The 25,056-nt window shown below is 40.8% G+C and overlaps 2 protein-coding genes across 4 annotated transcripts; both read right to left on the bottom strand.

Annotated features, from left to right (window-relative positions):
- Positions 1-144: 144 nt before the first annotated feature.
- tppp (tubulin polymerization promoting protein) lies at positions 145-14,223 on the bottom strand. Of its 3 annotated transcripts, none has more exons than XM_026184530.2 (5): positions 13,950-14,223; positions 7,588-7,668; positions 6,663-6,998; positions 628-781; positions 145-535 (listed from the first exon to the last, which is right to left on the bottom strand). In XM_026184530.2, the coding sequence occupies exons 2-5, from the start codon at positions 7,599-7,601 to the stop codon at positions 326-328; spliced, it is 714 nt and encodes a 237-aa protein (XP_026040315.1). In that variant the 5' UTR covers positions 7,602-7,668; positions 13,950-14,223; the 3' UTR covers positions 145-325. The 3 variants fall into 3 exon arrangements, with proteins under 3 accessions (XP_026040315.1, XP_026040316.1, XP_026040314.1); XM_026184531.2 differs by lacking the exon at positions 13,950-14,223 and adding an exon at positions 8,199-8,221; XM_026184529.2 differs by lacking the exon at positions 13,950-14,223 and adding an exon at positions 8,090-8,213.
- A 2,265-nt stretch (positions 14,224-16,488) lies between these two features.
- On the bottom strand, positions 16,489-22,261 carry zdhhc11 (zDHHC palmitoyltransferase 11). The gene is made up of 11 exons (XM_026185970.2): positions 22,014-22,261; positions 20,943-21,161; positions 20,347-20,525; positions 20,115-20,216; positions 19,892-20,016; positions 19,655-19,810; positions 19,431-19,549; positions 19,302-19,351; positions 19,152-19,215; positions 18,979-19,048; positions 16,489-17,244 (listed from the first exon to the last, which is right to left on the bottom strand). The coding sequence occupies exons 1-11, from the start codon at positions 22,035-22,037 to the stop codon at positions 17,102-17,104; spliced, it is 1,251 nt and encodes a 416-aa protein (XP_026041755.2). The 5' UTR covers positions 22,038-22,261; the 3' UTR covers positions 16,489-17,101.
- Between the last annotated feature and the right edge of the window lie 2,795 nt (positions 22,262-25,056).

The raw sequence follows: 25,056 nt of genomic DNA, 5'->3' as shown, positions 1-25,056 counted from the left end.
AAGCCTAAATAGTCATAGCAAAGCAGTTTCTCTCATTTGTTCTCTTCAGTGTTTGGCAGTAACTTGCTATCAGACAGGAATGTACCAGCTGGTGATGAATTTGTAAAAATAGATGTAAACAGTTTTCCAGTTCTCACACTTCACGAAGAGAGGAACTCAAAAACACCTCTCTCGCTTGCTCGCTCTCACACACACACACTCACACATAAAATAGATGGATGGGGAAAAAATATGAAATCCTATGCTTTTGTGCTTTCTATGAGTAATCGTTTAATAGAAAATCATCCTAGTAGTTGATCAAATGTTTATTTCCTTGTCTTCGCCCTCACACGGGTCTGCCCGCAGTGGGTTTGGTCACCTTCTTTTCATACGACCCTTGATGCTTGTATCCCGAAACGTATCCAGAAGTGTCAACTATGTCTACTCGTCCCGCCTTACCCTTCCCGCGGCCGGTTTCGTCAAAACGCTCCTTGTGCGACCCTGTAAACTTGGTGGTGTCTGTAAGACGACTGACTGTTGGGGAAGCGACGGCTCTCTGTGAAGAAGTTCACAAAGAAAGTTTGAGTTTTTACTGCTGAAAAAGGAGACGTGTTGTGAAACTTGTGAAACTTTCCGATCGAATCTTACTGTGACTCCTGAAATGACCGGTGACTTCCCCTCGATCAGCTGGAACACCTCTGCCTCAGCCTCCTCTCCAGTCTTGTCTTTATACTTCTTCCTGGCCAGCTCTCCAAGCGCAACCTTGAACTCATCGAATATGATGGTGCGACTGGATTTCTTCCTGTAATATAGGAGGAAAGAATGGACATTTAAGTAGGAGTTTCAACACCTTTATAGTATATTACCTAACCCCGAAAAGTATAGTCATAGGAAAAAGATGATCTAGTCCTTACCAGGCCTTAAAATTAGGTAAATACCCTAAATACACTGAAGATTTACAGCAATACATGATGTATTACACCAAATCATTATTGAATTAACAAAACCTAAGCCAAAACATCAAAGCAAGCAAGTACACACCCCAGGCTTCAATATCTTGTAAAACCACCTTTAGGAAAAGCAATTTGAAGTAATCGTTTTTCTGTGTGACCTTATCAGTCTCTCAAATCATTGTGAAGGAACTTATCTTGACAATGTTGCTTCAGTTCATTGAGGTTTGCGGGCATTTGTTTATGTACAGCTCTCTCAAGGTCCCACCACAACATTTCAATTGGGTTGAAAGTCTGGCATTTGACTTTTTCAGCCAGTCTCTTGTAGATTTGCTAGTGTGGTTAGGAACATTGTCCCTTTGCATGACCTAGTTTCTGCTAAACTTTAGCTGTCAGACAGATGGCTGCACATTTACCTCTAGATTAGTTTATTTTACAGATGATTTCATGGTCCACTCACTGACTGCACAGTGCCACAGAGCCGACAACTGAAAAATTAAGCCCAAAGTCAAACCCATCTAAAAGTATGGTAGCAAGTGGTATGAGGTATTTGTGCTGATGTGCTGTGTTTAGTTTGGCGCTGTGAATTACGGCCAAAGATTTCCACCTTGGTTTCATCTATCCAAAGGTCCAGACAGTTTGTCCAGATCCATTTTTACAAACCTAAGCTGTGCATTCCTTGGCATTGTGGTAACACATTTGAATGCACCAGAACAACAAACTTCTGCTTTTATGGAGGTGGTCATACTTGCTCATGATCTGTTATCAAGTGCATTTGATTACCAGCACCTTACTCTTTTAATTCTTATGAAAGCAGGGAGGGTGTAGTTTCAAACACTTGCATCCATCCTGGCCCTTTCTTAAATAAATAATGACACGATGAGATATGTCATGTTTTATAGTTCATTTGAGGCTGTATTTTTTTTACCTCAGTTAAGACCTGCTAGGGCTAAAATACCTGTAGTATTTTAGTTTTGCATTTTCCCATTTATTCATTATTTTATTTTGCTATTCCCCTTGGCATATTTTGCTTCAGTATGGTAATAAAGGAGCTATCAGTCACAGTGTTGTTGATTCACCTTTGGTCCTTTTGGTTGGTCATTCAAAGACTTGCAACAGAAATGGTTACAAGTCAGGTGAAATGAGCCAGTCTAGCTGAAAATAGCCTGTAGTGTTAAACAAGAAAGTAAGCTAATTGGGAAATTAATATAAAAGCAGATGAATGAAAAAATAAAACTTTTAAATGAATTTTTTTAAACAAATACTTACATTGACTTATTTTTCCTGGTGCATGGTCATTTTCTTATTGACTTTTTTGAGAATTTAGGTCCTCCATAGTACCAAGTACTAATGTGTTTCAGAGCAGTTTGAGGTTAAGATGACAGTCCACAGTCTACACTCAGCCATGTGTGATCACTTTAATGTGGCAGATGTAAGACAGCATGGAGATGGTATCCTATTGAGATAAACAATGGGAAAACTTTCACGTCTCCCAGTGTGTCTCAGTACTTATGTGTCGCCTTAGCAACTCCACAGAGTGTAGCTCGCATTTGAGGCCGTCTCTTAAAATCATCCATCATAATGTGTTCGGCTCACGCACTTAGACCCAAATGTGTTTGACTGTAGCTGTCTGCTAAGTTCAGCCATGTATCTGGAAGGGTGTTGACTTCTCGTTTATCTGAGGATCAAACCGCTTGAATGAACTGAAAATCCTGCATCACGTCAATTTTTCTCCATCTCAAATTGCTCCACTTGTTTAAATGGCCATTTGCCATTTTTAACTTCCATGTGAAAAGTTCATAGCAACACAAACACAAACTGCTATCACTGTGGTGATAAACTTAAACACCTAAACAACAGCCTATAAAGCACACAGTCTCCCCTGGCAACCTGCTGCCATAGAAACAAGCTACAGTAAACAGAGATGTTTTGGTTTATTATTAATTTCACTTGTTCAGTGACTGGTTTTGTTTGGGCAATCCATCAGTGTTGAACATTTGGGAGCTTCATTCCCCCCCGAGTATGTTCCATGCTGTCTATTGTCAGAGGGGAAACTGGACTTTTAAACTGCCATTCCTGTGCAAGGAACATAGCTGTTTCTCCTCTCTGCAGACCTCCCCACACTGACCGGTTCAGTTCCTCACAGAATACAAAAGGCTAATCTGTGCAAATAAACAGAAGATGAGAAACTAACGAGGCTGTCATGAGGTTGAAAAGGACAGAAGTCAGAGGGTCATTATAACTTATTTTTGGCAGGGACACTGATAGTTGACCTGCTGTCTGTTGACATATATCAGCCATTTGGAATATATGATGCATATGGACTGAATGTATTACCCATGATCACATTCACTAATAAGGAAACCAAGCAGTGACTTCCAGGGATGAAACATGAATTCAACATCTGCGCCAATTTTTTTGTAAAGGCCACTTGAGGCTGGCTCCAACAGTAAGTCAAACCCCTCAGGCTTCAGTGTGAAAATGCCAAACTGGCTAACTGTGGTTACAGACTTGTGAAAACGCAGTTTTTAACTCTATAGCCAAGTCTCCCTTTATAACAACTGTCTGTTTGTTATAAACCAATGCTTGCACAATGCAACCAATGTAAGTTGCCTTAAACCTGCATTCTTATCTGAAGGACACCACATGGCGATAGCTGTGGTTGCAAAAAGACTTCCAGTCCTATGCGAAAAATGGCTCTCTGACTTGATCTCTATAAATACTTCCCTGCTGGGTTTATGGTCTGAGCCACTTGATAAAAATTAAGTCTGTTTTGTAATTCTTGGTTATACTATGTACCAAAAGGGAGGGTTATCGGTGGCATGTACATTGGCTAATGAATTGCGACTGACAAGTTGTTAGGAAATGCATGAGCAGTTTCACAGTCAGAACTGCACCTCACATCCTCTTTTATGAAAATGAGAACCACTTATCTCAAGGCTTATCAGATGCCTATGGATGATGTCACGGTAGCTATGTTAGCCTTTTGAATAGAGTCTTTGGAAACAAAGACTTTTTTAATGCTTCTACCTCTTTGTGATGAACCCCTTTTTAGGTACAAGCAACCATATGCTGCAGGGCTAAATGCAGTAGCCCAGGTTCGACTCCAACACGAAGCGCTTGCTTCTCTCTCCCCACTTCATCTCATCTCTTCATCTAATAAAGACAAAAAGGCCTAAAAACAAAAAGCTGCTTTCACTATCTTTCATGTTCAGACCTACTTTTCAGTCAATCAGTATTTGATCTACACATAGCACATCAAGCTATGTGCCGGTGGGGTTTTTTAAGGACTACACACATCTGCGTGAGTTGCATCCGCAAAATTCTTCACTCTTAGTTTAGTATCTACACAAACATAAAAATACTACAAACTTTATCCCAATATAGTCCCATCCCTTGCTTTAAAAAAACAAAAAACATGGTGCAAGAATGATCGAGGCCTCAAAACATTTAGAAACTACTCTCTGACTTGGTGGCTATACCCATCTTTTATATACAGGCTATGGGAAATACAACCAAAGCCCTGGAAATAAGATGTCGTTACAAATTAATGAATCTATCTCAGATTATGTTGTAGCATTCTGGTTCCAAGCAGGCACATAGCATAGCAGAGACCTAATGTGGTGCAGCAGACCTCCATATCCAGAATAAATAATGAGTCACTGGGCCATGCTGTAATTTGCCAGTCCTCATTAAGATCTTTAATTTTTTTGCATGCATTCTCCAACACTGATTAAAAGGAAAGTGATGATCTGCATCTCTTGCAATGCCAGCCCTCCCCCACTCAGCTGTGCCTGGAGTCAGAAACTACATGAAAAAGGGCCCTTCCCCCAGAACTGTATCTCTGTTTATACTGTCGGTGACGGCTAGGTATACAAACACCACATGTGTGGGTTTTTTTTTTCACATTTTACAGTAATATTTTCTGGATCACACTCCAGAGCTGTGAGTCTTGAAAGAATTGCCTGCTGCACCACCTGGGATTAGAACCCGAGGGAATCAGATGACGGCACCTGTAAATTCACACACCAAACACACACATATCCAGAGACCTAATGAGACTACACAGAATTACTGGTAAGAAAAATGTGCAAAAAGCCATTGGGCATACTTTGTTCCTTAAAATTTGGGCCATCATATTATTTGCACACTTCAAAATACTGCTCACAAGTAGAGCTGGATGTAAACAAGACTCACAGTCTAAGTTCATTCTGTCCAGAAAAATATTTGTAAATGTAAACACAAATTGCCATGCCAGCAGCAAAGGTGTCGATGTGGTTGGCTCAGAAAAATGATTCTTCTGTTTGTTGTATAAACAGACAGCTGAAATAGGAAGGAATATTTTATTAATGCTCTTAAAACTCTTAAATGCATTGAATGTATTATGACTGATTCGCCATTATTCTCGCTGCTGTGCTCGTGCTCAAAGAAAATATTGTTTTGGACTAAGTCTACCTGAAATCGGACAGGATTACCCATTTTTTCCACCCTCCCATTTCCATCTTTAGACAACTTTGTGAAGTGGACAGACTAAGAGAGCGATAGGTGCATTTCAATATCCATCCATGTGTTTAACAATCTATTTCTGTATAATCTTGGAATCTCTTCCAGTAAATGTATATGAAAAATGACTTAGATTGGACTATATGCAGGTAGAAGATGGAAAATCTGCTAAATCAACGTGAGATTCCCGAGTAGATCTTTTTTCTCTCCATTCTTGTAGACACAATGAAGTGTGGCTCCCAGCCGTACTCCGCAATTCTGGTGCCGTCTTGCGTAATAATCCTTATTCAGATCATTCAACCAGGATGAAACAAGTTCAAAGCCTCTCTGTATATGAATGAAAACTCCAAAATAACCATGCGCACGGTCGCACAAACCAATGCTGTAAAAACCCCGCTCCTTACATCAGCTTTACTCTGTGCTACTGCACACAAGTCCCGTATTGTGTGTGAACAACACTGGAACAATATTCATTTTTAATGTGGCGTGGATCACATGTACGCTCACCTTAAAAGTGTTACCAGCCTAGACAGCATCCGGATTTTCGGTGCATTTGGTAAACATGGGCACAGCTGTGCAGAAGACTTTTTTTTTTTTCACTCCCATGGCGAAATAATATTGAGGTCACAGTAAAGGGTGAATCAGCCCAGCCTGAGGAAATATAAGATGAGCCATCCTGGCATTTTGTTCTAGCTGCTGTTTTTGACCAACCGAATACTACAAGTCTCCTTAATAAAAGAAAGAACAGCATGTTCTGAAACAGAACATGAAATTCAGAAACTGCTAAACCGAGCCTTGGATTTGTTTATGATATTTTGATGGCTTTATAAACTGATGATCGTGACTGACTTACTTATTAATGACTAAAGTTTAGTTTAATAATAGCTAGATGCCCTTCATGTGTTCATAGTTACTGTACAATAAGGTTGATACCTGCTAAAAACATTAATTTAGTTCTTTGAAATGTTCTGAAACAGAAACGAAATAGTTTTCAGTTTTATGTTCTTTGAACCACAATTCTAAATGTTTGCAATTCTCTACCAACAATCATCTACAAAATGACAAATGCAATAAATAAAATATGCGCTTCTGTCGCAACACAACAGCTAAGTGATTTAAACAATCAATTGCAAATTGGAAGGTAAAACCCAAATATGATGGAAAAGACTTTCTACTAATCCAAACTGAAATTGTATCCTTAGTGTGCAATAATGTCGGTGTCTTTCTTACTTGACTTTGCTGAAGACGATGTCCACGTCAGTGAGGGTGATGTTCTTGCCGTCGATCACGCCGCAGTCCTTGCAGAGCTTGGACCAGTTCTTGCCGTGCATCTCCTTGCCGGTTGCACGAGTGTCGCCGTGGATGGCGAAGCGTCGAAATGATTCTTCCAAAGCAGTAATCTCCACCGGTGTAGATGACCCGACACCACCGTCGCTAGTCCCATTGGACTCGGTCGAAAGCCTCTTGGATGCCCGGTCTTTAGAGTGTTCACTATGCGGCCGTAATGGGGCCGAAGTCATATTAGGGTGCTTAGCTGTCTGGACTTTAAAATCGTCTATGTTGTCTCTGGAAGGTAAAATAGCAAATAATCGGGTTATCCATGTGATGTCAGAAGTATAAAAGGAAGTTTACTGCTACTGAGACCAAGTGTACATGCACTGAAGTTATTCTTTTCTAAGCAGACTTGTGAATAGTCACAACAGAGGAGGTCTGTAAAAGAATAAGAAATTAAGTGAGTTGGGAAAAGCAGCCCCTGCAGCATGTGAGGTTTTGGCTGTGCATCAAGAAACATAAATAATTCCCTGTAATATTTTCCATTTACAAGAAAAGCTCATGGATTTGATCACAATCATCGGATAAGAGAGGAAAGAAACGTACAGCCTAAACATGGATACCAGAAAGGAAGAGGAGGATTTTCTGGAAAAATAAATCTGTTCTAAGATAAAGTGCAGTTTAAAAAAAGTGCTCACACTGCCTGTGAATGGGCAGACATCACGGTTCTGGTAGAGAAGTGAGAGTTATAAATAGATCTCTGGAATTCAGTGTCACACAAATCAAGAAACAGGAGTGTATAAAACACGCACACACACCCCACACACAAAACTGTGGACTGGAAGCACTTGTAGTGTCATATACTACAGCTAAAACGACTTACTTCTGGTCTGCCATGTTTGTGCAGGAATTTGGTTCCCTCTGTGCAGTGTCTTGATTAGCCAACTTTTCTTTTCTCTTTGTGCTGTGGGAGAGATCAGAATGAAAGTGGTTAATGTTATGGGTGTGTACAGATGTGAGTGTCAGGGAGGGGTAAGAGGGAGAGAAATTTAATTAAACCAATTAACCCAGCAGCATAAAAACTGAAAGTGGTGCTCATACTACTAATACAAGGTCAAAATCCTTCTTATAATCAGTAAAAACAAATTTATTTCTGCTTTCTACAGTCTGTGAGGACACACATCTTTCCACTGTCACTTCATTCAGTCTCTCCTAACACATCGGTCAGATTTGCAGCCACAGAAGCAAATTCTTCTTCTCAAGTCAGCTTTACATAAACATACAAAGGAGTGACAAAAAGAAAAAAGCCAGTAAAAGCTTTTTTTTTTCATTCTATAAATATAACAAAACCCTGCATTATGTTTGGATGATGCATTTCTGCTCACCTTTCAGCTGTTCCCATACTCAGCTCAGCATCCTTAAAGAAACAGTGCTGCCACTGCAAAGTACACCCAAACAAACTCTCTACAACAATTTGCCAGAAGTTGTACTCACGTCGGTTTTAAAAAGATACAAACGAGAACCAAACCAGAGCGGGATGCTGCGTCCTGCGGTTCGAACCGTCTGCTCTGGCTAACAAAGTTTAAGCAGCTCCCTCGAGTCACCAATGAAGTGCTTTTACGCTCCCCCAGTGGCAGTGGCAATATGAAGGGCTTTGTTTCCACAATCCTGTAGCTAACAATCACAAACAGGGCCTAGCTAAGGACGGTCGATGCTTGAATACGTACCAAAGTTAAAAGATTGACACTGCATAAAGCCATTATATTCAGAATGTTGAATCTTTGTGAGGAAAAAGAGATTATTAATGTGTCTGAATAATAGCATTCACAGCTATAGACACTGGGAACCCATTGTCCAAGGCAAGTGGCTTCTCTGTCTGACCCATGCCATTTCTTCACGCATGCACACGGTGACATCGCAGAGTACCACTATTGATGGCAGGGGCTTCTGTAGTCATATGTCATCGAGATCTCCAGCCAAGACAATTGAGACTGAGTTATTGAGGTTGCTGAAGTCTCAATGGATTACCAATAAAGTTCGTCACCATTAAGGAGAACAGAAAATCATTACCATTTTTACTGAAGTAATGTATTTACCACCTATATCACCTATATAAATATTTGTGCATTTTTAGACATGATCAAGAAGATGTGCTGAATATCAATACCAGCATCAGAATGGGGAAAAGGAGGGATTTAAGTCACTTTGAACATGGCATGGTTGTTGGTTCCAGATCAGGTGATCTCTGTATTTCAGAAACTGCTGATCTGCTGGGATTTCCCACACAGCCATCTCTGAGGTTTACAGAGAAAGGTCTGAAAAAGAGGAAATATCCAGTAAGCATCGGCTGAAATTGCCTGACATCAGTCAGGTTATATTGAGAGGAGAATGGCCAGACTAGTGTGAGCTGACAGAAATAGTTCAATAATTCCTTGGTTACAACCCAGACATTCAGAATAGTGTCATCATCTAAACACACAACAAGCTGAAACTTGAAGCAGAGGAACTATAGCAGCAGAACACCACACCAGGTGCAACACCTGTCAGCTAGGAACAGGAAACTGAGGTACAGTTCTCATGAGCTCATGAAAATGTAATAATATGAGATTGCAAAATGTTTCCTGGTCTGATGAGCCTCAGATTTTGTTACACCATTTAGACGGTTGGGTCAGAATTTTGAATAAACACCATGAAAACATGGATCCATCCTGCCTTTTATTAACAAATGAAGCTGGTGGTAGTTTTAGTGGAAAGTGATATTTCCTTGGCACACTTTGGGATTCTTAGTATCAAGTGAGTATCATTTAGAGACCACAGATTTGAACTTTGTGACATATCAGAAAGTTCAACTTGGTTTCTTGAACGTGACAATGAGTTTGCTGTACTCAAATGACCTCCACACTCCAACAGAGCACTGTTGGGATGTGGTGGAAATGCTGAGTGCTATTTTATTTTATTTTATTTTATTTTTTAAGTTATCATGATTTTACTGCTCATAATCAAATTGTATCTTCAATTTAAGAGTCTTAACTTTGATTTAATTGAATTTCAGAAATGGATTGTAATTTTACTCCTTAAGACTTAAGACTTACTACCTCACATTTTCAACCTGTGTCCATACTTCAGGAAGGAGAGGCCAGGGTGAGGTGGAATGGGATTTTACTTAAAATTGCAGAAGGAGAGTCAGATCAAGAGCTGTCAGGACATACCAGCTTTGAAGTTTTTAGGCATTAAAATGTCTAGAAGGGGAAGTAAGTGTCACGGCTGGGGCGGCAGTCGTGTGGAGGGTGAGAAAGGAGGATCCAATAGCAGACAATGGCGGAGGTGCAAGTGGGTTTTATTTACAGTGCAGAAAACCAAGGTGTGGACAGAACCGAACATAAACCTAAACTGGGAAAACTAATGCAAAATGGAGGACACGAGGCGAGGGGCAGAGAGACACGAAGAAACATGGAACAGAGCAGACTACACGAGAGATTCACAGAGAAACGCAGACGACGCCACCAGGAGCACAGGCAGACACCAACTATAAATACACACACCAGGTAATCAGGAAATGGCACACAGGAGGGGACACAGCTGGAACTAATGGGCATAACGAGGCAGACCTACAAAGTAAAACAGGAAACCCTAGACACATGGAACCAGACAAGACATTGAACTAAACAGACAGATTCACAAACAGATGGGGTGACATCATAGACAGAGGCACAGACGCAGACTCAAAGGCAGACTGAATATAACACATAGAACTCAAACCATCATCATCATCAACTAGAAAGTGAATACAAACTAAAAGCGCTGGGTCACTGACCCAGGACCATGACAGTAAGAACCTTTTAAACCATGCTGAAATCAGGTTAAAACTGTTTTTTAGAATGAAACATGAAAACAGGACAACGCTGCCCACAATCACCTAGACAACGGGTTCTTTGATTATATCAAACAGAAAATAGGCAACAAAGTTTTAGAAAAAGAACATATCAAAGCTCACAAACCAGGTATGTGTTTATGAAGGTAGCATTAAAACTGAAAACATGCTGGAGCTGAAAACATTTTTCAGCATATCTGTGACTCAGATAACCTAAAATCTGAATTTAACTATTTGAATAATAGCTAATTCAATGAGTTGAGATGGATTCTTCAAGATTGGGCAGCCCATCACAGTAACAAATCAATGATGTTCCTCTTCATGGAACTAATATAACTTCATGTAGGCATGCAACTAAATAGTAGTATAAATACTGATTATAATAGCTATATAATCTCTTCAACATTTAATTTGAATTTATCTTTGTTGTTAGATTGTAAAGTAAAGACTCAATAATACACAGAAAACCTCAACATCAAACAACTGTCTATGAGCAAGTAGTTGGCAACAGTGGGAAGGAAAAGCTCCCTTTTAACAGGACGAAACCTCCAGCAGAACCAGGCTCAGGGAGGGGCAGCCACCTGCCGTGACCGGTTAGGGGCGATAGTCTATAAATATCCACCACTGTTTCCTAGAGCCTAAAAATATTGACTTTATAAAAGATGTTCGCTCCAAAATTAAATAAATAAACAAATAAAAGCTTGAAAAAGTCCTTAAAGGAATTGCTGATTATCAAAATTTCTTTTTGAAACAAGATTTTTACTATCTATATTGCAATGCCATATACAATTAATAACTGACATAACATAATCTACATAAAATTCATAATACTCTAAGCAATTCTGCAATTGCTTCCTGTAGCAGCGACACTGAGGTACTGTGATTATATACCTCACTCTCTGTGGAGATCCACATCCTTTCAGTACACTAGCTGCTCACTGTGTTTTCCTTTGTGCTTTAATGAGAGCAACTAAATCTAACAGAAACAAAGGAATCCTTTCACCGTCCTCCTTGAATTTATTGTCAGCAGTGTTAAGTGCCCAAGTACTCAGTACAACAAGCCTCCTCAAATGATACATAAAATTAACACTGCACAGAGTTCATTGGGATAAGGCACAACACACACTGAGATGAACTGAAATGTGGCCCTCTGAAAGTCTTTGTTTCATTGCCTTTTCTTGGATTTGGCCCGATACAGAAAAAATAGACAAACATTACCATTACAGATCAAATTTGCCTTGTGCCACTTTTTTTTTGTCCCACTTTGCCACATACAAATGAGAAGCCGTTTGGTTAAGGGCAGATCTCCAGAGACAAATCTGTTACTGGATGACAGCATGCTTACATACACTCTCCTTCTGGCAATACGCTGCACAGATGAGTGCTTTAACTATAAATCGACCCATTTTGAACTGCGTCTATTCATAGCAACAATACATTGCCACGAGTGGAACATTCTATTCATTCTTAGGGGAGCAGATCAGACAGCAGACAACATGCAGGCGATAAAAAAGAAAAAAAAAGAGGGAGAAAAATTTGGTGTTAATCTGTTAGTTTGGCAGATGGTGTTTAAGTCACAAAATGATGACACTGTTGTCAGAGTGAGAGAGAGAGAGAGAGAAAAGACAGTGTCTGTAACCTACTGCTTCATCATGCCATCATGGTGAGTGGGGATGGAGGGATCCCATCTGCTTTCTATCTAGATCACCTATCCTTTCCAGGCAGCTGCTCTGGAATGTGACCATGTCAGTCAACTGTTACCACCCCGGTGTCTGCTCAGGGCTTCACCCTGCGCTCAAGTCGCTTGTTTAGTTCTAACAACCCCATGTTTCTTCAAAAAAGTTCAATACAGCCCCTTAAATATATCCCGGTCTGTTCAGTCCCCAGTCCTCACTCTCCACACAAGGAGAGAGGACACGACATTAGCATGCCACAGCCCAGGTCTGAGGTCACCACCACGCTGTCTCTGTCATTCCTCGCCTCCCCAAACACTTGAACAGCTCTGTGAGCCAGAGATCTTGGCAAGCATTACGCTGTAGAAAAATAAGATGTTTAAAACACGACGCAGTGGTTATTGTTGGCAGCAGCAAATGGAGGTAATAACAAAGCCCAGGGATCCTTATGCAGCTGCACATTGGAGCAGGATACATGATGCCAGAGACAGCAGAAGCGTCCCTGACATGGCTCATGGGGAGAAAGGCCTGTTGAGCCAGCAACAAAATGCATTCTGAAGGGAGTACGGTTAAAGATTTTTGGGAGGGTAGACTGTGTTGTATAACTTTTCATTTTAGAGTCTTTTAATTTCGTGGAAATGCAACCAAATGTCTCAGCTGAAACATAAAAATATAGCAGAGCACACCAATGCCAGCTATCCTCCCGTTTGATTTGTATTCACTGTCTAAAAAACCCCACTGACTTTGCATATCTGACCTAAATTTGAGTCATCACAAACAAAATAAGATGATTTACACCGTGAGATTAATTGTTTGCGACAGAACCCAAAGGCTCCTGGTCGAGTGCAATAAAAAACCTACACAGTGAAATCTAGGACAAACTCAGTGACTGTCTTCCTCTCAGCCATACCTAATTCAACCAATGGCAGCAGCGCCATTAGATGAGAGGAATTAAACATATTGTGTTCGCGCAGTGCTTTAGTGACACTGCTTCCAAAATAATGCACTAATGGCTCCTTCAAAACCACAACCTAATACCACCACAGACAGTCGCAATTGGACATATTAATGTGATTATCTTGTATTAATTTGAAATTAAGCAGAGCTGAGCATCGGATTATGACACAGATCTTTTTTTTCTTCCCGTGCCTAATTATGTAACTACCTACTCGTAGCCCAGCAGCCCCCCCCCCCCCCCTTTTTTTTCCAACCATTAATGGTGCTTATTAAAGGAGCTTCCACTCTCGCTCTCATTGCGTTCAAAGGATAAACGGATGAGGGGAGAAAGCTCTTGTTTATATCAGTGGACATGGCTGCAGCTGCTGCTTAAACCACAGAGTCCGAGTGCGTTTATTGAGCGAAACGTGTTACATAAACTTGCAAACGCCAGATTCACACGTCCACGTGATCCGTTTGTTATTGTCAGCCCTTGCGAGTCTGCCTGTCCGGAACATTAGGTACAGCCCAGGTATGCGCGAATCGAGCAGTGTCAAAATAAATCCTTTTACAGGAAATTCTAAATAAAAAGGAAATACATGCAGAAACTTGCAAAAAAAAAGACCCGCAAATGAATCAGTGTAGGCTGGCAATCATTTTTTCCAGGTTGTGAAAACATGCAGGTCTACCTTGTAGTCAAAACAAACTACGTTTTTTGTATCTTTTATTGTTTATGAAGTAAATACGACAAATCGTTTTAATTACCTGGTGACGTAATCCTCCAGCTCCTCGCGAATTTCACAAAATCATAATTAAGCAGCGAGGAGCCTTCAACTATCTTTCCTCCCTGTTGCCTGGGATCAAGACTACCCGATGGTTCAGTCCCTCTGAGATGCTGAAGAGAAACCAGACTGCTGATTGGCTGCTGTCGAGTGCGCCGAGCTGTTTTCTCTTTTCTTTTTCTTTCTTTCTTTTCTTTTTTTTCTTTTTTCTTTTACCGCCCCCTCCTCCTCGCCTCCTCGTTTTAGGCACGACGATACCACACTGGAGCTGTGATAAACAACCAGCAGCATCTTTTCGTGCTTTGAGGGGAGGAGATAGTAGATGTAAACAAGGGATGGAGGATCGTACGAAATGATAGCTTTATTAATAATAGCAGCTGTCTGTAGCCATGAACCTTGGAAGGACATGCATGAGAGAGGCCAGTGGTCACACACAGTAGCAATAACAAGCAATAACAATCTTTGGCTTTTGTCCAAACACAGGATGGCCAGAGGGAATTATCTCAAGGGGAAACCCGTCAGACTTTAATAAGCAATCTTTTCAGAATGGATGCATGTCTACAAATACTCATGAATATGACTCTTCTTATGTCCAGGGCTGTAATGTGTTACACAACCAGTAGCCCATAACGGCTGGACGTGGATGGACATTATGTAACCTTTAGTCTTGGTTGGTTCAACTGTGGCACAAAGGTCTGATGTATGCAACTCAAACACAAGGATATAAGCAGAAAGCATGCAAGCCTACAAGCAAACGAAGAGAGAATAGTGATAGCTGATCATGATGAAAGCAGCCTGGACAGAGTGCAATCACTTGATGACATAATAGTCTAACTCAAGCTACTTCAGTTGCACCAGTGTGTGGTTAGTAGTAGGCTACAGCGAAAACAAGTACACACTGAAAGTGCTTTATGATCAGACTTAGCAATAAGAGTTGCCCTGCCACACTTGCAATACACTAGTATTACCCATAAAAAATACCACCTAATCTGGGTTGACTAGAAAATGCCAGCTTCAGTCCACATACAGGAAATATACTGCAGGTGTCAGGTTCATGAAACAGATTTCACAGATATGCTTACACTTTTGTTAATATGATATTTCTCTTTTCATGTAAAATAAAAATAAACAAAAAGGGGAAGTGTGGTTTTTTTTGCGGTCTCGTTAGATCAGGCACGTAGCGTGGGTGGATTCAAAGGTTTTGGGCCGTCTATTTTCACTTTGACAGACCCTCACCACTTCTGGCATATAGCAACATGCAAGTATTGATCATCATTTTCAGTTTAAGGCTGTTGTATTGCATATTAATACCATCATAAATACCTATATTTACTCACCACTGTTACTGAGTGGTGCAGGATTTTAATTATACACTTAAATTAGACTTAAATTATACAGATGTGAGGTGTGTGCTCTCCCCCCCCCCCCCCCCCCTTCTATGCCACATCATAATATTTGATGTAAACTACTCCTACACCCATCCATCTTGCATTGTACAAAACTTAAAAACTAACTTGATATCTCTAAGCATGACAACTTTTTGTACCAGGTGAACAAGTTCAGTGACCTCATCAACAGAAAGTGGAGGATCAGACTTGGCAGGAACAACAAAGCTGACACATCACACAGTCCTCTCTGAGAGACAATAAAAAGGACACACTATACGTTGGTATGCAAACACCGATACAAATTCCCAGCTCACCCATCCAGGTGACACTGGTGTCTACAGCCCTCTAGTGGTGAAAATATGTACAATCCAAGTAATGTACACTTAAAACTCCCTGCAACAATCCATTTATTATATATTCTTAAATAAAACGTGTAATTGAAAAAAAAATGCAATAACAACAAGTCTCAAAAGAAACATAATGATTAGTGGCTTTTTTGTTTTTTAGAGAAAAAGGCAGACTAAATCAGACAAATGCTTCAAGCAGCAGTCATGTGCGGGGTATGTGAAAATGTGCCCCAAAACTTACTTTTGATTGATTTCAAAAGCAGCATACACAAGCTGCAGGCCTGGTACAGCTGTGGTTTGACCCATATATACATGAAGAATGAGAAATTTGATGCTAAAGGCTGTGGTTGTAAGAATGACATTCACATGTTTGACAATTGTTGCAAAGTGAGCCAGTTTCTTGCACCATCTCCACTAAATCTGTAAACTGTTGGCTGTGTATATGGCACATTTCCTAATAAACAAAGGAAAGCTCACACACCCACACAGTCATATTGTTTAAAAAACAAACAAACAAACTGCTAATTCCATTTCTGGAGCCTCCTGCTGGCAAACTGAAGGGATTTGCAACTGCAACATCCTTTGTCATTCATTAAAATGTATGACTTCAACTGTAACCCATTCCAAAAAGTCCTACCTTAATGCTCCAACTTTAGGTGTGTGTCAAAGCTGTATGACTATTTTTCATGCTGTATATTGTCAACAAAGCAAATAGTCAGATACATATTTGTATTTTGTAAAATGATGTAGACACTGGAAGTTAAGAAATAAAATAACACAGCAAACATGGTTTTTATATTCTTTACTGTCATATTTAGCAAAAAAGGGTGTGCTTAACATCGTCAACTTTAAAATCGGTTGTTCATAGAAAGGGAACAGAGAGCTGAAGTGTTATTTCAGGCCACTATCTGCTCCACTCTTCACAGTTAGACAAAACATTTTTCCCATATAAGGTTCTCTCTTTGGTGATCAGATAAAAACGGAAAGATTCTCAAATGTTACCATCAGTGAAATGAACAGGAAACTACACCGTGATATATTTAGTTTTCAAAAAGATGCAAAAATACATCTGTCTAACTGAAATGGAACAGAGACTGACCTGCCTCGCTAACTAAGTCAGTGAGATAAAACATTGCTTTAAATAATTCAACTGTTGTCATTAAAAAACAAACAAACAAAATTATTAAAAAAATGAATGAAACCCAATGACAGGTCAGGTTATGCAGTTGGTATACAAAAAAACAAAAAAAACAAAAAACAGTCATATAAAAGTGCAAAGGTCCACACAGTACTCTGTTCTTGTAAATAGCCAACCTTTCTGTTCTGTTTTGATAATGTCAAAATAAATATTTTCTGAGAGCAGCATCTTCTGATCCACCACCACGCAGACATCTGTTTGTTTAAATATCATCGGGAGTCATGATTGAGCTGCCTAGAGGGTCCTGCACTCCAGGAACACTGCAAACAGACTTCACAGTGGCACTCTGAGACTCTTCATCATTGTCAGGCTTCCAGTTTTTGATGTCCCTCAAAGCTATTCCCCCTGTCAAACAGAGGAGATAAGCATTACTTACAAACTTCATGTGCCGACAGTCTTTCCTAATACATACTAATAAACTTACCTGATAATGTAGAAGAACACACTTCATTTACGCTCAGCATAAACACTTGTACACTTTACTGCAATAATTCCAATAATTGTTTGCAGTTCTGAAGTAGTATGCATATACTGCAGATTTCTAATACTTTGCGGGGGTTTCATATTTGTAAATGAAGTTGACATACACTCAATAGGACACTTCATTAGGTACACCTTGCTAGTACCAGATTGAACCACTTTTGCCTTCAGGGCTGCCATAGTTGTTTGTGGCACAGATTCAACAAATCCTGGAAATACTTATCATATGAATGCTTCACACAGTTGCATTGTGAACTTCCTGTCCCACCCCATCCCAAAGGTGCTCTATTGGATTTGAGTACATGGTTTAAGATGATGAATTGAGCTTTGTAACATGAATAATTTTTCTGTTGTAAGCAGCGATCAAAAGATGAAATGCCCAAAGTGTGCCAGGGAAACATCCCTTACACCAGCCATTCACAAAGTCAAGAATACTGTGGCCAACTTAAAAGCAAGAAAATCTTAAATCTTCACTCTAATAAAAATACAAGAGAAAGTGATGCTTTTCATGGAAATTTTAATTTGAAAAACAACAACACAAAAACAAAACAACAACATAGGCTGTTGGCTATAAACTGCTAATGTTACTCAGTCATATGCAAACCCGTATGCAAAGTGTTACCGCCAATATGTGACCCATGTGTCACTGGGACAAACCTCAATACCAGAGGAGTAAATGTAGGTCAGAGTAATGAATAATAATACAAACTAACCACATTCTATTACCAGTTTCAATATATGTATATAAATATGAAACTGTCCATAGTTTCAGAATTTCTGTTATTACTGCGGCCAACCTACAAGTTCCTTTGGAGCACACTAGGTGGCCCCAGCCCACACTTTGGAAATCACTGCCCTACACAATTACACCACCAACCTAAACTGTCGATACAAGTAGGTTGGATCCATGCTCTCATGGTTATTTTGATGGTGTCTGTGCAAAACTCATTACCATTTGAATGTTGCAACAGAATTGAGACTCATCAGACCAAGCAAAGTTTTCACAGCTTTCTATTGTCTAATTTTGGTGAACCCATGTGAATTATAGTCTCAGTTTCCTATTTCTAGCTGACAGGAGAGGCACCCGGTGTTGTCTTCTCCTGAGCCCATTTGCTTCAAGGTTTGATGCATTCAGAGATGCTCTTCTGCAGACTTTGGTTGTAACAAGCGATTATTTCAGATAGTGATGCCTCCCTATCAGCTTGAAGCAGTCTGGCCATTCTCCTCTGACCTCTGGCATCAACAAGGTATTTTCAACCAGAAAACTTGTGCTCAATAGATATTTTCTTTTTCTTACCATCCTTTATAAAACATAGAAATGGTCATGCGCGAAAATCCTAGCAGATCAGCAGTTCCTCAACAACCATGCTACACGTGTAGTCACTTCGATCACTTTTCTTCCTAATTCTGATGTTTCAGCAGGTTGTCTTGACCATGTCTACATGCACTGAGATGCTGCCATGTGATTGGCTGATTAAATATTTGCGCTATTATTTGTGTAAGAGTTATTGAAAACGCCTACCTACAAAAAGTGTAAAGTATAAAGTAACTGTAAAGTATAAAAGAGCTCATTGGTAAAGAGTACAGATGAATACTTACTTGCTATATTTTCACTGGGATTTTCTGTACCATAACGGAATTTGTTCTCTGATTTCTTAAAGTTTTCCAGCTATAAAAAAAACAAAACATAAACAAACCCTCGAACACTTTAATGTGTCACAAATTAGATCCATCATAAATCAATCAAAGAAGATATAAGCAGACATGCTTACCTCTGTGCATATGGACTCCGAAAGCCGGCTGGTGAACGGATTTTTATCATGAAATTTGCAAGAACTTCAAGAAAGCCAGAGAGGTATTACTATTTTTTAAAACAAACAGCTTTAAAAGAAGCGTTACAAAACAGAAAGGAAATATTTTACCTTGAACGTTGTGACAATGATGGCTCACAGTCAACTGAGGCCTCTTGGTTCTATTAAAAGAAAAAAAACAAAGCTACTGAATACAATAGACTAAACAGGTGAATAACAGAGGCAGAAAAGAAGCCTGACCTGTGGAGCCTTATGAGTTTTTGCATTACGAGTACCATTTCCTGCTTCGACGTCTCGTTTCTTTGCTTCTTTTTGCCGCTGCAGCTTAACATAATCATACGTGCTTATGCCTTTATGATCTATAAACCAGAGTGAGGAGCAAACACCACAGGATATAGTGAGGCTTAATCACTGGAAGAGGGGAAAATAACCTTATGACATGTATGTCTCCAAAATTCACTTACAGAGGTAAAGGTGAAAGCCCAGCAGATGGCTTAGCAGCAGTAAGCAGGTGGTGCTCAGCATGACTGTTACGAAGGATAGTATTAGGAGACCAGCTGAACTCGTCTTTATGGGAGCTAACGGCAAAAACATCAGCCAGGTACTATTCCCCGACACATCTTTGAAAAGAAGGAACAAAGGACAGCTTTCAGTGCTGCAATTTCCACCGACTTGGTAAGATTATACTGCAGGTCACTCACCGGCAAACTGCGGTGCAGTCCGTAAGCTGTACGGATTGAGATAATGCTGAATAAATACGAACAACACAACCACAATAAGCAGAAAGACGCCTATTGTAGCTGAGCACAGTGCCAAGAAGAAGTACCTGAAAGTAATGCATGAAAACCGATGAATTTATAGAGCAAGTCTTACTTCATGTGGACAGCAACGATAAGGCTCATAAATCCAAAAACTTCAACTTACCGGTAGTTCCTTCCACCCACACAGGTGTTCAGCCATTTGCAATGGTGATCAAAGTCTTCCACACACTTGTTGCAAACACCACAGTGTTTTACTTTGGGGCCACTGCAAGAAGATTTAATGTTTTACATCATTACACTTTATTAAAAAAAAACGTTTTTCCTCATTTGTGATAGGGTACCTGCCAATTTGAAAATGCAAATGAACATTAGAGACTGCTGCTCAGGATACATACACATTCACATCACAAAGATAACAGTGCAGGTCGTGGATAACATGCGGTTGCTTTGTTCGGTCAAAGAGAGGCATCGGCGTGGAATAGCTCTGCTTGGCCCTCACGCTGTCATCTGCTGGATCTACAGTGAGAACTGCGATGTGTGCGAATAAGTGCACAATAAACGCTACGCCCATCAGCTGCACAAAACAACAGTCAAGGAAGTTTTTTTTTTTTTTTTTAAACGCCCTTAAAGAATATTGCAGCGTGTGATAAATGTGCAGTAATGTGAAAAAATATTAAGTGGGACTAGTATGAGAGAACAACTGCTGTACAAGTCTTGTGCATGAGAAATAAAGACTGAAGACATTGACTGTTCTTGTGGTTGACATCATGCGGCATTCAACAGCTTACAAAAAGGCCACTGATTATGTCTTTTAGGCCAGAAAAAGAAAGTCTGTCACACTGGGTGTGACTGAAGCCCATACAGACATGCCACACAACAAAATCCTTGTCCTGTTCAGCAGCACAGACAAAAAAAGACAAAAAAAACCCCAGCACAGGCTAATGTTTGCTCCATATTCAAATAAGAAAGACCTGCTGTGTGTTAAGGATACAGTATAGGCCACATGTTTCCACGGCAGAGGCAGAAGCGGGATATAGATACCAAAGCTGACTATGGTGAGATAGCTGTACACCAACCACCCAACCACCTGGAAGGCTTGAGGGGGCCACGACCATCCGTTCCTTCTGGGAGGCTTGGAGGGGACAAGTTCATTTTTGCTGCTGCCAAGCATGGGAGCTGTCTGTCTGAACCTCTGACTGAAGCAGTTCATCTATGGTGCGAGAGAAGAATAAGGACAGGTTGGAGTACACATAAAAGTAGAGTACCGGCAGAGTGTGGCCACATTTGCTGGGGAAATGAGCTAGGAAAATGAGTTGAGCATAATGGCAGTGACTGTTCATCCACAGATGGTGCTATACCGAGACTGTATTAGGTGCAGCTAGATGTTCTACAGTGATCCAGCCACTCTGGTTTACTTTCAAGGGTTTATATTTATTAAAAAGAAACATATAAGCACTGCACTGTGATAGTAAAGTGAAGTGTAACTGAGGAGCAGTACGAACTACATTTCTTACATTTTAAACTTCATAAAAGCAGCATTAATTTCTCAGCCACTAAATTAAAAAGGCAAATAAACAAGAACGGAGACTCAGTCGCAAAGCCTGCAGGAAACAGCTGATTAAAGTGACTTCCACAAACTTTTACATCCCCTTCTTTTTCACAGGCCTTGCAATCACATGTCTTGCTTTTAGCCTTACCCTTAGCACAGCATATGAATTGTGCAATCCGTTTAACTTAAAAAGCATAAAAGGTCAATTGTTTCTGGACTTTCTGCAAAAAAGGCAGTTAATTATGTTCTTGTTCATCTATGCATTAGAAATCTGAAAAAGAAGCAACAGAGCCATCCAGCTGTATTCCTGGCAGCTAGTTTTGTTGCCTCTGCTTTGCTTAACAACTAAAGCGAGTAGCTGGCAATCAGTTTATGGTTGCTTTAGTGGATCAACCCGGCTGTTTAATTTGCAATCAATCTAGCTGACTCCATTTGTACCCGTTAAAATAACAATACTAATACTACTACTAATAATAATAACGACGACACTAGTCTTAACCCATAATTACTTACCTTTCTACTTGCGACAGCGACCATAACATTACATTTTCTTCAGTTCATTCGATTTTCACCGCCTAATGTCCCATCATAACTTTGTCAGCCAAGCAGGTGTTTCTTATGAGTAAAAGTCACATGAAAATAAAAACACGACAACATCGACAAATAACTTTAAAGCTCCCGTATGTTGGGTAAAACGGGCACACCGGTCCTCCGGTGTCCTTGGATTTGTGAAAGCCGAAGGACGTGAAGTAGAAGAATCAACTCACTCAGCAGGACGGTGCAGCGCTATGGAAACTGTGCGACAGCGCATGCGCAATGGCTCTCTTCGCGATACCTGCCCTTTTCCCCTTTTTTGTGTGCATGTGTTTGTGTGTATTTTCTTCTTTGTCAACCTTGACTCGCCAGATGATGTGCATGCAACTCGCCTATTAAACGCGCTATTAAATACTTACAGGTGTCAGGGAATTTGAAACCAATGCTTCCACAGAACAAGAAGGAACTGCAGACAGACACATGTGCTCACAGGGTACTTCTGCTTTCAAAAATAAAGCCCGTGCTTTATTTTCAACTCATATTAGACCGTGCTAAATGCATATGTCGCAGCACCCATAGTGCTTCAGTTTCACTTCCCCAACACACCGAGACAAACAGCGTACATTGCTCAGTTAGAACTTACAGGTGGAAGCTTACCCATGCTGAAAACCCGAGGCCTCAGCAGTTCAGTTACTCTGAAACTGCGTTTTCGCTGCAAATGCACGATATTTGGATAACACGGACATTTCCTATTTTTGTGCTCCCATAGTGTATATACAGTGCTGTGAGAAAGTACTTGTACCCTTCCTGTTTTCTTATTTTTTGCAGCGATGTCAGACTTACATGCTTCACATCATAAATCAAATTGTAATATTAGACAAAGTTGTATTTATACATTTATTTATTTGTATTTATTCAAGCCTTCCTGGTCCTGTATGAAAAAGTTAGCACCCCCCCCCCCCCAAACACACGCACGCACGCACGCACACGCACACACTCCTTTAAAATAATTGTGATTGAATCAATAAATCACTTAAATAGAACCGATCTGACAAGGTAAAGCAAGCTAAACAAGTCCAAAAAGCAACACATACGACATCATACCACTATCTACAGAAACGGAAGAACAGATGAGAAAGTAATTGACATCTATCTCCGAAAAAGACTAAACATTTCTAGTCAACCACAGTGAGAGCCATTGCACATCAGTGACTCCTCCAGGAGATCACAAAAGAACAGCATCTAAAGAATTGCAGGCCTCACTAGTCTCAGTTAATGATTCAACAATAAGAAAAATACTGAATAAAAATGGCATCGGATGCCATGACAGAACTCGGCCCCTGTGACTTGTCTGGGCCGAGTGTTTTGAAAGACTGATGAGAGATCACATCACTTCTTCACTTCCTGCCACCATCGACTCACTTCAGTTTGCTTACCGGACTAATCGTTCCACAGATGATGCCATATCTCACCTGCTCCACACATCCCTGAGTCACCTGGACACTGGCAGAGGGAATTATGTTAGGATGCTGTTCGTGGACTACAGTTCAGCATTCAACACAATAATTCCCTCTAAGCTTTTCACCAAGTTGACGGCTCTAGGACTCAGCTCATCACTGTGTCAGTGGATCCTCAACTTCCTCACAGACAGACCCCAATCAGTGAGGGTGGGAAAACAAGTCTCCCCCTCCATCTCACTCAGCACTGGAGTGCCTCAGGGCTGTGTTTTAAGCCCCCTGCTGTACTCACTGTACACTTATGACTGTGTAGCCACATCCGACACCACCTCCATTGTCAAGTTTGCTGACGACACTGCTGTTGTGGGCCTGATCTCCGACAACATCGAGACGGCCTACCTGGAGGAGATTAGGAACCTGGAGACCTGGTGCCAGGAGAATAACCTCCTCCTAAACATCAGCAAGACTAAGGAGCTGATCGTGGACTTCACTACAAAGCAGGCGAGGAATTACAAACCCCTCATCATCAGTGGCACGCCAGTGGAGAGAGTGGACAGTTTCCGATACCTGGGTGTCCACATCACTCAGGACCTGTCATGGTCCTGTCACATCAACACCCTGGTTAAGAAAGCCCGTCAGCGTCTCTTCTTCCTCAGAAGACTTAGAGACTTCCATCTGCCACTGAAGGTGCTCAAGAACTTCTACTCCTGCACCATTGAGAGCGTCCTGACGGCAAACATCTGCACCTGGTTTGGGAACAGCACCAAGCAGGACAGACGAGATCTGCAAAGGGTGGTGCGCTCGGCAGAACGCATCATTCAATCAGAGCTCCCTGACCTGCTGTCTATCTACACCAAGCGGTGCAAGTCCCAAGCTAGGAAGATTATGATGGACCTCTCCCATCCCAACAATGGACTCTTCTCACTGTTGAGGTCTGGGAAGCGCTTCCGCTCCCTTAAGGCCAAAACAGAGAGAATGAGGAGGAGCTTTTTCCCCCAGGCTATTCGGGGCCTGAACCAGGTGTAGGACTGGACTCTCCCAAACACGTCACTATAAGACTGAACTCTCACACACGTCACCACCACACATTTCCTATAATCCTATAATTCCTATCATTTATAATCCTTATCTTTATAATCTCTTCTGCTATCTGCACATTCTTTACTGTAAATTCCTAAGTTAATTTGTAAATTTTTGTAGTAAACTGTAAATTGTAAATATTGTAAAACTTATCTTCTGTCATTTAATGGTCGGGCATTGTACAGCTACAAGCATTTCACCCCCATGTCATACTGTGTATGGTTGTGTGTGTGTGACAAATAAAATTTGAATTTGAGTCACAGGGCCAGCGGCCTAAGCAAAGAAGCTCAAACCTCCCTCCCCCCCAGCCACCTTCTCCAGGCCAGCCAGGAAATATGATTTCACCAGCGTGTCCTGGGTCTGCACCAGGCCTCCTCCTGGTGGAACATGCTCAGGACACCTCACCCAGGAGGCATCCTTGTCAGATGCCTGAACCACCTGTACTGGCTTCTTTCAATGTGCAGGAGTAGAGGTTCTACTCTGAC

Source organism: Astatotilapia calliptera, chromosome 11 (genome assembly GCF_964374335.1).
Source record: "Astatotilapia calliptera chromosome 11, fAstCal68.1, whole genome shotgun sequence".
NCBI lineage: Eukaryota > Metazoa > Chordata > Actinopteri > Cichliformes > Cichlidae > Astatotilapia > Astatotilapia calliptera.
Note: the sequence above shows the minus strand (reverse complement) of the source record. Positions and strands in the feature narration are given on the sequence as shown.

What these genes read in the sequence shown, in the direction of transcription:
- tppp (XM_026184529.2), bottom strand. An exon ending in ACAAACATGGCAGACCAGAA is followed by an intron (nt 6,999 to 7,587) that starts GTAAGTCGTTTT and finishes TTTACCTTCCAG; the next exon opens with AGACAACATAGACGATTTTA. An exon ending in ATCGTCTTCAGCAAAGTCAA is followed by an intron (nt 782 to 6,662) that starts GTAAGAAAGACA and finishes CCTATATTACAG; the next exon opens with GAAGAAATCCAGTCGCACCA.
- zdhhc11 (XM_026185970.2), bottom strand. Translation starts at nt 22,037, where the DNA reads ATGGTCGCTGTCGCAAGTAGAAAG. An exon ending in GGAAACATGTGGCCTATACT is followed by an intron (nt 20,526 to 20,942) that starts GTATCCTTAACA and finishes TGTTTTGTGCAG; the next exon opens with CTGATGGGCGTAGCGTTTAT. An exon ending in GGGCTTTCACCTTTACCTCT is followed by an intron (nt 19,550 to 19,654) that starts GTAAGTGAATTT and finishes TCTGGTTTATAG; the next exon opens with ATCATAAAGGCATAAGCACG.